At 27.5% G+C, this 15,265-nt stretch overlaps 1 protein-coding gene across 1 annotated transcript; it reads left to right on the top strand.

The window, feature by feature from the left end:
* The first annotated feature begins 8,544 nt into the window (after positions 1-8,544).
* Positions 8,545-13,347, top strand: LOC114183025 (uncharacterized). Its single transcript, XM_028069856.2, has 4 exons — positions 8,545-9,035; positions 9,114-9,193; positions 9,395-9,521; positions 12,517-13,347. Exons 1-4 carry the CDS (start codon positions 8,607-8,609, stop codon positions 13,054-13,056), a joined length of 1,176 nt encoding a protein of 391 aa, XP_027925657.2. The 5' UTR covers positions 8,545-8,606; the 3' UTR covers positions 13,057-13,347.
* The last annotated feature ends 1,918 nt before the right edge of the window (positions 13,348-15,265 follow it).

The raw sequence follows: 15,265 nt of genomic DNA, 5'->3' as shown, positions 1-15,265 counted from the left end.
GTGTTTTACTTTCAATTTCTTTAAGATTAGTTACTCATACTTTTTATTCTTAAATTTTCTAAGTTATTTTTGTTGACATGTGGAGCCTGGATGGTGTGTTACTTGAAGATTTGATGAAGCTTTGTTGAATTAACTTCAATTCATTGCTTTGGAATCATGCATACATTGATAAAGTTATGGAGATTTGATGTTGCTCGAGTTGATCAAGCCTTATATGCATGCCCTCCATATGGATCAATCATTAGGAAAACAAGCTTGAAGATTGTAATTCACTTTGTAGACCATTTAGCATTTGTTAGATTTATAGGGTCTTTATTATGTCTTTTAATCTGTTGAAATATTTTTCAATAGGTTAAAAAGTGTCTTTGAATCTGTTGAATGAATTTTTAACGGATTAAAAGATTAGTTGCAGTAGTCTTAAACTATGACTTATTCAATCAGTTGATTTATTTTTTAATCAACTGATTTCACTTAAGTTAAGCGAAATCAACATGTTGAAGTTTGTAATAGATTGACTATGAGAGTTGTATTTTTCGAAAGAGAGGTAAGAAGACCAATTTTGAGCACGAAATCATTATGGAAACCTGGGAACTCTCTCTCTCTCTCTCTCTCTCTCTCTCTCTCTCTTTCTTTCATGATCATACAAATTGCAGTTGGTGAAGATTGATCTTGGATCAATTCTTGGAGCATTTTACTTGGTGTTTGAAGCTTGGAGAAGGTGTTTGTGGTAGGCAGGGTTGTGCTACCACTGAGGTTTGATCTTTCTTAAGCTTTGTGTGTGTGCCTGGTTGTTTTCCAGGTCTGCAAGAGGTGTCTTGTTGTGCTGGTGTGATTCTTGTGTGATTCAAGAGTCTTTTGTGTGTGTTTTTGCATATTTTGAAAGTGTAAGGGTGTAAACTTTGTAAATCTTTTCAAATAGTGCAAAGTCAGGCTCGGGTTGCCTTGACTAATTGGATATAGCTCAAGTTCGAGCGAACCAGTATAAAAATCTTGTGAATTACACTTTTCTCTAACCCTTCTCTCTTGCATTATCATTTAAAGTTTGAAGAATTGTGATCTAAACCATCTTTTTGACATTCTTGAGTGTTTTGGCATCATCTGCAGTATTGATCATGTTTGTATAACTCATTGGAACCTATCTTGACTGATCTTTTACATTAATCTTGCGTTAAATCATAAATCTGCATTTCTATATTTTTCCCAGTATTCTAGGCGACTATTTTTATGATTCAATCGATTGATTATATCAGCACTGGATCAGTTTAATAAAATCAATCGACTAACTCTGTTTTTGATCGGTTGAAAGTGTACAATCCATAGGTGTTTGCATCCTTACTTGTTGGTTGGGTTGATTCAATTAAAGACATTTTTAGCCTTTAAAGGTTACTTAAATTTTTAACTAGCCAATTCAACCCCCCACCCTCCCCTTCTTGACATTTCAACAATTTCAAAACTTACAATTTCTTTGTGATTCAAACTATAAGTTTAATGCACAAATTGAGTTTTTGGAATACATGGTTACAATACACTTACAAAATTATTTTTTATTCTTTTTATTTTCAAGTGATAAAAATATTATTATTTGTAAATACAATTATTATCACAACTCTAATTTTGAAAAAATATAATATATATATATATATATATATATATATATATATATATATATATTATTATTATGTTGGTTAGTCATTAACTCGAGACTTAATATACGTCTTTGTTACACAAGAAATAAATAAAATATACTCACTTGTCTCTTAAATAATTTGTGCATACATTTTTTTATCCATCTTTCAAAATCCCAGTGCCATTATAACTAGTATAAAACTGTTTAAATTAAATGCACTTTATTTTAGAAAATTAAAATATTGTTTATTGTTTTTATCAATACTTATCCCAACATTATTATATGAACATTTTTTTTTTTTATAAATACTTATCAACACAATATTGTTATACGAACATATAAATTGATTCTTAATTTTTATTCTTAACTTACAAATAAATTGTTGTCATCAATTAATGGTCAAGCTTGTTTTGTAAATCAATGATTATCTTAAGTCCTTAAAATTACATATTAATTCTAATCGGAAAAGAATATACACAAATTAAGATTTAAAACAACAGAGATAATTAAATTTCTTATAAGATATAATATAGTTAAATAAGTCGTTTAATTTTGATAACTTATATTTATTCATTAGATGTTATTATTAGCATATTTTATATTATAAAACAAGTTCATACTTACAACCTCATATGTAAAAAAAGAAAGAAAAGTTAAGATAAAGAAAAAGATCAATTTAAAATATAACATTTTTAAAGATGGCAGGTGGAGCTTTTGCTACTATAGAAAATGGAACATAACATGAAAGCAAGATCACAATATTTGTGTTGGTCATATGTTTTGTAAGTGTCGTGGGTGGTGTACTCTTTGGTTATGATCTTGGAATAATGGGAGGAGTAACTTCCATGGACCATTCTCAATCAAATTCTTTTCGACTGTTTACAAGAAAATGAAAGATGAATCTATCCATGAAAGTCGATACTGCAAATTTGACAATGAACTCCTTACTTTGTTCGCCTCTTCTTTACATCTTGCTACATTAGTAGCTTCTTTCTTTGCTTCCACCATCACAAGAATGATGGGACGTAAGACCTCAATGTTTGCAGGTGGTTTATTCTTCCTTGTTGGTGCATTGTTGAATTTATTTGCCATCAATATTGAAATGCTCATCATAGGTTGATTATTACTTGGTTTTATTCCAAGGTGTAACTATAGCAGTAAGAGATACATAGATATATAGTTCCAGTGAAACTACGGTAAAACAAGGAAACTTATAGTCTTTCCTTAAGAATCTAGGAACAAGGAATGACAACCTAACAACAAGATTGTATCAACAGTATGTCCCTCATAAGATAGATCAACTCTTGCTTCCTTATCTGCTCACACCAATAAAGGTAATCATTACAAAAGAAGAAAGCAAACACAAGGAAAAACAACATAAGAGAGGGAAAGTTAATTTACAAAAAAAAAAGAAGCATATAATAAGTAGACAGATTTCATCACCATGCAATACACTTTGAATAGTTATAAAAAAATAAAATATACATTTAAAGACTCTTGTAGACTCAATTGTCTAGATGTATGTGGATTGATATAGGATTCACTAAAGATGAGCACTTGTGGTGTCCTCTACTACTCTATAGACCCATTGCCAATGGGTTTCACCTTGTCACTCTCAAGGTTAATCCCCTTCGTTTCTTAGCCCAAGGAAAAGCCCTTGGATTAGGACCTCTTCCTAGTCTCACCACATATATAACTCATTCTCACTACAAGCAAAAACCCTATTACCTATAAGAAAAATCCATAGGTAGTTCACAAAATTCGTAAGTAAGACCGTTTTTACCTACAGACAAAAATTTGTAAGTAAATTAGTCGTAACTAATGTTACCTACGAATTTCATATGTAATTACTTACAAATAAACCCGTAGGTAATTTGTTTAATAGATTTGATAAGATTGGTTTGTTTCCTATAACAGTATGCATTCATATGAAATGTTGGACATTGGAATTCCTCATAAAGTTCTAAATAATTACTACAATAATACAAATTCTTGATCATTTTAAAGAATATACAAACTAATAGAATTATACAATAACATTAACTAATATAAAACCGAAATAAAAATATCAAAGCAAGTTAAAACATATAATTCATATATAAGTTAAAACATACCATTATAATCATTGATCACCAAACACACAAGGAGAAGATTAAAACCACACATGTAAGAGGTCACATGCAAAGTGGAACATATATTTTACCAAGAGGAAAGAGGTAGAAATTCAATTTACTCGGAAGGAGAAACTGATCGGACATAAAGAAAGAGCTCGTCAAAAGGATCACTGTAGTGGTGTCCGACTTTCAAACCGATGAACAAAGAGAAAAAACTCGTAGAGAGAAGTTAGAAAAATAGTTTATAAAGAAATAAAGTGTTTGAAATATAATGAAATTCATTTATAAAATTTCCTATTTAACTTAAAATGCTTTGTTATTATAATTATCTTTTGTTATTATAATTATCAAGTCTCACTATTTTAAACCAATGTCAAATCTAAAATACTATTTTCTAAGTCTTTACACGTTATGATCAAAATATCTTTGCTGTAAATCACTTAGTAGTAGGAATTAAAATCTTAAAATTCATTATTTAGTACATTTATTAAATCTTTATATATATATATATATATATATATATATATATATATATATATATATATATATATATATATATATATATATATATATATATATATATATAAACATTCGGTCTCACCCTTTTTCGTCCAAAGTCTGGAATTTTGACCCATCTAGGGGTGGATTAATGGATCCACGGACTATTATCAATATAAAAAAAAAGATGAAATTATTTATTTTATAGGTCAATTTAAATAAAAGATGTAGTTAAAGAATGTAAAATAACTTAATGATTTTTTTCTAATTTATAATATTATATTTTTATCATTAATGCAGAAATTAAATTTATAGAATAAACTAATAATAATATTAAATATTTATTTAATTTTCTAAGAACAATAAATATTAAAAATTATATAATAAAGAACTTTAAACCTAATTTTTTATATAATTTTAATTTAAAAAATAAAAGAACAAGTTGATAAGGATGGCCCTCTTTGACTGGTTAATAACCTTCTTTATGACAAACTAAATAGGAAAAACTATAACTGAGTTGAAGCACATATCTGGGTTAGTACATTCCAACTCATCTTATTAATTATCTTAAAATAAAGATTACCGGTAACAATTTCAAATTTTGAAAGTACATAACGTAGTCCAATTGTATTTCGCATTGCAATATATTATATTCAGTACGTATATTTTAATAATATAAAATAGATAATTAGTTGTATATATTAACTATACGTAATTTATTGTAGAGTAAAGTAGTGATAATTTAATTAATATTATGAAACGCTAAGTTATATGATTAAACGGAAAAATTAGCATAACTAATAAATATCTAATATTGTCTTTAAAAAGATGACTGTAACTAATAGGTATTTGATTATTGTTTCTATGTAAATGAGTATTTGAAAATTTATTTATACAGCTTTTTTTTTTATCTTAAATATAAATACAAATTTATGTTTGTATACTAAATATTTATAAACGACTTATATCTAAATAGATAATTTTTTAAAGAATAATTAGATCAATATTTTAATTAAAAAAATAATAAAAAATGCACTAAGGTTTTTTTTAAAAATCAAAATTTGGTATTTAGTCGTTACTATAACTCATTAAAATTTGAATTTCTTTAGTACACGATGTAATATTTACGGCAATTGTATCTTTTTTTAATATTATTTTGTAATCAATATGAATATTTTAATTGTATAAAATGATATAACAAGGTTTTTTATGAAAAGTTATTAAATAATTATACTATAAATTAAGAGAAGGGTGAAAGTTGAATTGTCAGTTACACGTAATTTAGTGCTTTCTTTACTTCGTGTAATCCCCTCATGACTTCAACACTGGCCATCTAGGTTTCAACAGCGTATTAATAGGATAAAAAAAGAGCTTAATTAGTTGGATGGTACCATTTTGTTCAGAAGTGTCTTTGATATCTGTTTTTAAAAAGGTATTAATTAAGTCTCAATTTTTGAAAAAATATCTTAATTAGGTCTTTTTTTGAAAAAAAATTATTAATGTCATTAACTTTATTTATAGTTTTTATCATTTAATTTTTTAAATTATTTTAAATATCAATATTGTTAACTGTGTTAATTATTTCTTTTCATCTCGAGAGAACCTAATCAAGGCATATTTTCAAAAGTTAGAATTCAATTGACACATCTCTAAAAGCAAGTATTAAATTGACATATACAAACGAAAGTGAGTACTATCCAATTATTTAAACCATACCAAATATTGTTACAAGGAATTGACTATTCTAACCCCACTTTCTAAGACCATGAACCTGGAATTTATTACTCTCATTAAGACAATTTTTTCATATGTATTTAGTAAAACTATCTGTCTTATAATAAATAAATGATCATTAAGCATAAAAAATAAATGATTTGGTGATTTCTTACATTTATTTCTCCTTACTTTCAGTAAAAGGTGAAGAAGCCATTTATTCATAAAAACATCATTTAAGAGTGTCTTATATAATAAATTTAATCCTTTTTTTATTAACATAAATTTTAAACGATGTATTATTTGAGGGAATTACTTTATGAAAAAAAATCTGAATTGTCGTACACTTAAAATAATTCTTAGAAACAATTTAATATTAAATACTAATTTATGAACTAAAGTGATTTTTGTATATAATTCTTAAATTTATGGGATATATTAAGAAATTCAAGAGATATAATTTATTTAAACAACTAACACATTCACACGTTTAAAGAAAATTGTAAACTTTTGTTTTGTTTGTTGGTTATTGAAAAAATATAGTTTCACACATTTGCGCAAAATATAGGTTTGACAGGGGAGTCACGGCTCCCAACGATTTTTTTTTTAAACTTTATTTTCTAAATATTTAAAAAATAATATTTATATATTGTTATTTTGTTTATATTAATTTTAATAATTTTTATTTTATTTTATTTTTTATATATTTAAAAAAATATATATTTGTATATTATTACTTTATTTATATTAATTTAATTTTAAAAAACTTTTTCAAAATTTAAAAATTAGGTTTTTTCTCTTTAATATAATTTTTATACTTTTTTATTTGGTTTTTCTATTTTCTGTGCCTCCATCTCTTTCTCTTCTCTTATTTCTATCTCAATTTTCACCATTAATTCTTTATTATCTTCAAAATCAAATTATATTATGACAAAATTGAGGAGTTAAGGAACATTTTGAACCAAGCAATTTCTTCTTTTGAATAAGTTCAGTTTTTAGCATTTTTTTAAGTAATATGTTTTTCTCTTGTATGTGGCTTTTCTACACTCTAGGCATATCTAAACAATTATTTGTTATCTGGTAAAGATGATCATCCAAGAAGATTTCAGTTGATGATAAACTTTATGTTATTCTTTCATATATATTATTGTCATATTGTTTGGATTCTATTGTCACGAGTGCTTGTTTTAAATAGAAAAAAATGGTGTAAAGAAATGATTTTTTTTTAATTAAAAAAAATAATTTATATATAACAAATATAATTTGGTCTCTTAAAATTTTTGTTTAAGTTTCGCCATTGATTTCACAGCTACCACTCTTTCTCATAAGTTAATTATATTTTTTAATAAAAAATATTAAATTAAAATATTTATTACAAAAGTTAATAAAAGTAGTTATAAAATGATTATATAGAATGAGACGTTCTGAACACACATAACCCCATCATAAGTTTATAAAACTAATTTTCCAGCTTTACTGGTGATACAAATGACCCAATTTGACTCACTAAATTAAATGAAAAGGGGGAAAAAAGAGTTTTCATTTTACTCTTTTCTGATACTTTTAGAGGATCTAATAAGTTATTTTAGCTGTCCCACGCTAAATCCAGGTTAGTTTTACAGGCAAATGCCATAAAAGAAATAATTCATGATGTTATATATAATTGTAATGCATTTTAAGTCTGCCCGTCTTTAACTAATACGAATATTATCATGAAAATGATAACTTGTTTTGACACTCTATTTACCTTGATAGATAAAAATCCCATTTTTCTCTCTCAAATATAAATAATTTCTAATTACTTTTACTTTATTACAAGGATCATTCTTTTAAAAATGTTCCTATAAAATAATGATATCTTTATAACTAAATTTTAAATTTTAATAATTTTTTCTGAGTGATATTTTCTAAATAATTTTGAAATATAATATAGAAAAATGAGAAACAAAATAAATAAAATATCACATAAAAAAGATCATTTCATATTATTAAAATTTAGTTATTAAAAAATTAATTTTCAATGTTTTAACTTTTAATGTCTGATCTTAATTATAATCTTTTATCAAAAGGACAGTTAAAGAAAGTATTAAAATATTAGTAAAATTTAATATAGTTAACTGATTTTCTTGAAATCATTATATTTATAAATAAGAATAAGTTAGTAATAAATATGATAACTAATATAATGAGAAAATAACCAATGAAATTGAAAGTGTAAAAAAATTAAAGTTGATTAAACGTAATATGCAATTTCTAATCTTATTTATGAGTGCAACAGCTACATGTCATTCATGTGTTTTTAAACATTTGTCCAAAACCATCTACAAGCACAGAATTCTGTAACAAACTCATCATTTCATTTTCCATTCTTGTTCATAAACACTACAGAAAATGAATAAAAAAACAATTTATTTTTTTCGGTTGGTAACTCCAGAGTGGAAGCTGAACAGTCACAAAAACAACGAATCTGAGCCCTTGGATACTGACATCACAACTGCCACGTGTCAGATGAATCTCCTTTGTTTAAACTTGATTTTATAATAAGAACCTAGGACTCCACCCCTTTCTTCACAGACACAAACACAGAGAACTGAGACCGTATTTCTCGTACACAAAACCACAAAATCTCTCTCATTCCCTCTCTCAGATTTTGCATGGAGTTTAGTCCAAGCTTCCCTGAGAAAATGCACTACCTTTCTGGGATTTTCCCTGAAATCAAATCAGAGATTCATGTGTCAGAAGAGAACAGCAGCTTCATGTACCAAAACAATTTCAACCATTTTCAGCAGCACCATCCCCTGAACGAGCCAAACCATGGCCACCCTGAAAGTTTTTTCGCAGAGGGTTCTTCCTCCATCATTGCCCCATTATTCTCTTTGTCCTCAGCAGCCCCTTCTTCAGGTGGCTACAAACCCACTTACCCCAATGAGTGCCTGAAGGGAGGGTATGGCAACCCCTACTACCCCATGGCCTATGCACCAAACAATGTTGAATCCATGCATGGTCACCCCAACAAGGTCATCTGGGACTTTTCCCAGAAGGCTCCCCTTCACTCTGGTCCAAGTGCAACTTCAGATCCTCAGGTGGGTACTTCTTTTGTCACTATCTTTCATCAGTCATTGGAACTGGAAATGTTAATGTTTTTAATTAACATGAAGCAGGTGCAGAGGAAGACCAATGGCCAAATTCAGCAGAGGATGACAAACATAATCAAAGGCCAGTGGAGTGCTGAAGAGGACAGGTATATACCAAAACCTCTGTCTCTCTCTCTTAATTATCTTTCTCTGTCTGTTATTAAATTCTTTGCAGTTTCGCCTATGAAGCTTTTAATGAAAATTTTCCTCATTGATTTAGGTCCTGTCTTTAGTGAGGTTTGTTAGTGTTTTTTTGTCCCTTATTCATCTGCTTGGACAAATGGTGAACGCTTTATGTGGTTTTGTAGCGTCCTTGTCCAATTGGTGAAACGCTTCGGGATCAAAAAATGGTCGCACATCGCCAGGTTGCTCAATGGCAGGGTTGGGAAACAGTGCAGAGAGAGGTGGCACAATCATCTCCGGCCAAACATTAGGGTTACTTCATCTTCTATTCTTTGCTTACTTTCTCTCTCTCTTACACTTATAAACATTTTCTACCAATATTTCATCCCTAACCAAAATGATACTAAGACTTTTATTTTTTATTTTTATTATTTATTTTTTGACATAATTTAATGTTAATCATTAATTAATGTATTATTATCTTTTAAAAAAAAATTAATAGTCCACACTAAATTTTGTCAGAAAATAAATAAAAATCGAGAGTCTTAATATATTTTTCAAATGGTTTATCATAGTATATTCATTGAATATTTTATGAAAGATAGAAGTTAATAATATCATCTATAAAATACTTAATGAACACATTTTTTTTTTCTATTTTGATATAAACTTTTCCAAGTTGAAATGAATTCTGGTATTAGCAGTAGAAAAAAAAAAGTATTTGACACCATTAATTATCATTTGACTACCTTTTATAGAGATAAATTAATCTCAACAAAAATGAATTTTTAATCTACAAAGAAAAAGAAAAAAGAAAGAGAGAAAGGTAATGAAAAATAGTGTGTAATGGAAGTAAAAAAAAAAAAAAATAGTGTCAAATAGCATTGTCTTAGTGGTAATTGAGATATCAGTAGCCAAAGTTACACAAGAGGATTTTACCCAGTCATGTGTCTCTGTGTGGAGAGTTCATTTCTCAAAATTTTTAGGATCTTCAACTTCACTTAAATTATAAAAGATTTATTTATTAAATTAAATTCATAAACGGATTAAATTGTAGTATTTATATTATTTTTAAGATAAAATATATTTTTGGTCCTTAACTTTAAGTGAAAATTAGAATTAATCTTTTTTTGAAATTTTGAACCAAATTAGTCTATCATTTTTAGAAATATATGAATTTAGTCTTTCTAATCAAATTTTGTTAAGTTTATTTGATGTTTTTTAGTTAATATTTAAACGAAAATGTGTCAAACTATGTAAACTGTTTAAATGTTATAATAAAACGCGTCTGAAATCTCAAATAAATTTAATAAAATTTGGTTAAAATAACTAAATTTACGTATTTTTAAAATTTAGAACTAAATTAAGTCAAAAATAATTCTAATTTTTATTAAAAATTAAGAAACTAAAAACGTATTTTACTGCTAATTTTATTACAAAACCCCGACATTTTCAGCTGACACCATATGTTTTATCATGTATGTATCTATAGTTGAGGAATAAGAGATAACAATTTATTCTTTCTACATTCTTTTTCATTTATAACTAATTCCCTGAAATCTATGAGCATTTAGGGGCATTTGTTTGTACTTTTGGTTGTACTTTTTTCAGAGTAAAATTCTTTCAAATTCACAAATATACATTTAAAAGATTTATAACATTCAGAATTTTTTCCCCTCAAAAATGTAATTTTAATTTGCAAATTCAAGTAAATATTTTAAATTATATATAATTAAACTATATTAGAAAAAAAAACATCTTTAAATTCTGTGAAAAAAACATCTTAAAACTAAAAACACACACATATATATATATATATATATATATATATATATATATATATATATATATGTGTGTGTGTGTGTGTTTTTCTGTGATTTTAGATAATAATATTCAATGGCTAATACTTTTTATCACTTTGGTAAATTATTTTTTTAAAATGGAACTTTATGTCTTTTTATAGTCTTTATTTAAAATAAAATTATATTATTTCTCTTTTACATATAAAGTATGAGAATATTATTATTATTATTATTATTATTATTTCTTTTTGAAAAGTTAAAAATAGTTTAAAGTTACCATTTCCTTTATAATTTATTACTCTTTCTTTAAAGTTAATTTGATTATAAATGATATTTATAACGTTTGAAATACAATAAGAGACCTGTTCTTCTTCCAGTGTTTTTCCCGGTTATTATTTAAAAATATAAAATGCTTTTAATTTGCACTTTAATCTAAATTAGGAGTCTCAAAAATAATTAACCCGATTCATATGTATTGAGTTAAAAATAGGTCAATTCAATTCAATTATTATTGATGAAATGTAAGTTAACTTGCTTTTCATCGACTCAAATTCATTTAAAAATGATTTAAATGAATCAGGTCAACCAACAAATAAAAAAATTAAATTTTTTCAATTTATTCGGTTTTGAATCCATAATGACTCAAATCGACTCACATGTTTGAACCCACCCATATTAACATTTATTATCCAAATAAATTAAAATGAAAATTTTGGAGAAATAAAGTGTATAACAAATTGCACTACGTACTTGTTAAAATTAGTTTATTTTTAGTGTGTGTAACTTTTTTCGTGACATTATTTGGGAACATATTATTTAGGTAGCAATAATATTAAATTTTTCATAACACAGTTAGTAGTGTATTTTTCTTAAAAATTGTTATTAATTTAATATATAACAATGTTTATCATAATTTTTGACATACGAAACTTATAATACAATTAAGTTTTTATAAATATATTTAGTTTCTCATCTATTTAAGTGTTTTTTTTAAGATATACTAATATAATTAATATGTTAACAAATTTAGTATTAATTTTTATAAATGTATCTGTGACTTGAAATTGGCCTCTCCTCTTGTTGCGTCCTACATATGAGTTTCAAATTGACACTTATTTTTTCTTGTTTCTTGCATACCATCCCTTTGTTTGTATTAACATACATATACATTCGTTTCTATCTATATTTACTTTTTCTTTCATTCGATTTATTTATATCTTTCTCTTGTTTTCATTATATATTAACTCATAACATTTATTGAAGCAAAATGTTACATGCACACCTTTAAGCATTACCACACGTATTAAATTCCTAAAACTATCTTCTTCTTTTTTATTTAATATAACTTTACAGGTGTTAAGCAAGTGTAGAGTGAAAATTGAAGTTTTTATATATCATCACTGTTCATTGCATTTCCCTTCATCTTCATCTCTCTTTTCTTTCTACACCAAGTGCAGTGCATCATGTATATGCGTATATCTAACTTCACATATCCACGCATGCAGAAGGAGTCATGGAGCGAAGAGGAGGACAAAATCCTGATCGAAGCTCACAAGGAACTCGGGAACAAATGGGCAGAGATTGCAAGGAGAATGCCGGGAAGGACCGAAAACACCATCAAGAACCACTGGAACGCCACCAAGCGCCGCCAGAAGGCAAAGAGGCAGAGGAACAAGCGCAGGAACTCCAAGGGTACACCCACACTTCTCGAGAGCTACATAAGGAAAGTCACTGCGGCGGAAGACTCTGAGAAGGATTTGAAGAACTCCCTCAGCAAGATGAACCTCAATGACACCACCAATACGGGCCTCTTTCGGGTTCGCTACGAGAGCTCCGAAGGTGACTTCAGCTCCGAGGAGGAGGAGCTTGGGTGGAGCCTGCAGCACCACGTGCCATGTGCCGCCGCTGATGGTGGTTATGTGCCGGTGATGGTGAACGCTGGGGAAGAGAGCACGATTGACTACGAGGTTGCCATGCAGATGGTACCGGAGGTCCAGATGAGGAAGGAGATGGATCTCATGGAGATGATCTATAGAAAAGGTTAAGGTCCAGTGCTCTTGGTTTCGACTCTCATCACATCGTGTTCCTTGTTTCTTCTTTGCTTTATCTCCAGACATCATTTAAACTGTGGGTTTTATGTTCGGTTGGGTTTGGTACCATGCCGTGGATATTTTAGTTCCTTTCTTTTGTCTTGTGATTTTCTGTTCGAATGTCATCTTCATGCGCATTTGTTTTGCTTATGTTTCGGCTGTAACTAAAGCTTGCATTTTTTTAGTTGCGTGGATAACTGGTGCAGACTGCCCTGTTTATGACCAGTGGCTTCTTTAATAACTTATGTAGTGCTCATTTCTTTCTGTTCATTTCAACTGTTCAATAATCTCTAACTCAGATTTTAGGAGCAAAAATAAAAATGAAAATGAAGAACAGAAACTAAGGGTCTGATTAATTTCAATTTCATTTTTTGTTTTTATAAATTAGTTTTTAAAATAAGTTTGTATTAATTGTTTAGTGTTTTTTTAATCCTGTTTTTCGATTTTCATCTTGTTCAACATATTTTTCAATCCCATTGTGTCTCCTATCCTCTTCCATCATGATGAAAGTAATTGAAGGGAGGAAATTATTTTATTGAAATCTACCAAAAATTACTTTTCCCCTAATTTAACAAAAGGGAAAAATCTCACTTCTTTTCAATATTTTTTAAGTTAAAAACTATCTGATTTCTCATAATATATTTTTTTTCAACAAATAGAGTAATGTGATTTTAAAATGACATAGTTTCTTTTTTTTTTACTATAAAGTTTTATGAATCAATGGTTGTCCATTAATTTGATATGGTTACTGATATGATTGATATGATTGATACTCATATGAATCATTACTCTTTATGTCAATATTTGTATTAACTAGTTGATTTGTTTTATTTATGGGTTACATGTTGTATCTATAAATAAGACTCTTTCTATTAGTAATAAGACACTGAAAAGTTACTCCCCATTCTCTCATCTTTCTTTTTTTCTTCTCTTTATTATTAGCTCTATTTTATAACACGTTACCAGCATGATGTTCCAACCAACTAAGGGCTAGTTAAAGTTTTTTCTCTCTAAAGACAATGTTATGCATGTCTTAATCCAGGCTTTTCCTAATCCTTTCTTCATTTACAATTTTATCTTGTATTGCTATTTTTGTCATAAGAATAATTTATCTTTATCAATCTTCATTTATGTCTAATGATGATTATTATTATTATTATTATTATTATTATTATTATTTATTATTATTATAAATATTATGATGATTATTATTACTATTATTTTATGTTCTAATTCTAAACATGTCAAACCTTACAAATTTTGAATTTGTGACCCTTGATATTACAAGGAAGAACTACTTATATTGGACATTAAATGTTGAAATACATTTAGATGCAACGGGTCTTGGTGATACCATTAAAAAAAGAAATAAAGCATCTGAGCCAATTAATTTGCTCCTACGACAACAATATTGTGAAAAAAATTTCACAAATATTCTGAATTTATTTCATGTCTTTGTATGGCTGAACAAAGCAATGAGCTTTTGATAGAAAGTCATGAAACATGTCGAATTGGTTCTGCTCCATTCCTAGAAGTGAATTTGATTTATATTTTAATGATCATGATATTGATTATGGACATGGTTATAAAGGAAATTTCAAAGACACATTTTGTCACCAAAAGTGGCACAATAATGTGAAAATATTGGCGTATAAGATGAAAATATATATTATCATTACGATGGTAAATGCCATTTGAGTTATAAATAATGAGAAGAACATAGAAACAAACTTTGCTTATGAAGATGGTGATTCTGATTATGGCCATATGGATACTACTCATCTTAATATTATTATTTTCTTTGTTAAACTAAATGGAAGCATTGATCGCCTCATTGGTTATGAGAGTGTTAAAAAAAAGATTTTCTCATTGATATATATGTTTATAAGAATGAATGTTGGCACTAACATCAATGATGAGGATATGTGTCTTATTGATAGTGCAACAAATTATACAATTCTCACGAGTAATAAATTTTTCTCTTGTTTGGTAATGTGAGACATCAATGTTAATATTATTCATAGTACTACAAATATATTTGAAGGCTCCGAAAGAGCTATTACACTTATACCAAGAAGTTGAATAGAAACTTATTCAGTTTCAAGCATATTTTTCTAAATGGATATTTGATGATTGTTTTTCAACAACCATTTCCTAGCAAGTG

This window comes from Vigna unguiculata, chromosome 5 (assembly GCF_037176805.1).
Source record: "Vigna unguiculata cultivar grain cowpea cultivar isolate G323 ecotype 2 chromosome 5, ASM3717680v1, whole genome shotgun sequence".
In the NCBI taxonomy this organism is placed as follows: Eukaryota; Viridiplantae; Streptophyta; class Magnoliopsida; order Fabales; family Fabaceae; genus Vigna; species Vigna unguiculata.
Note: the sequence above shows the minus strand (reverse complement) of the source record. Positions and strands in the feature narration are given on the sequence as shown.

Excerpts from the sequence above, each read along its gene's own strand:
- LOC114183025 (XM_028069856.2), top strand. The coding sequence starts at position 8,607 with ATGGAGTTTAGTCCAAGCTTCCCTGAGAAAATGCACTACCTTTCTGGG. Across the intron at positions 9,194-9,394 it reads TGGAGTGCTGAAGAGGACAG|CGTCCTTGTCCAATTGGTGA; the intron begins GTATATACCAAA and ends GTGGTTTTGTAG. Across the intron at positions 9,522-12,516 it reads ATCTCCGGCCAAACATTAGG|AAGGAGTCATGGAGCGAAGA; the intron begins GTTACTTCATCT and ends CCACGCATGCAG.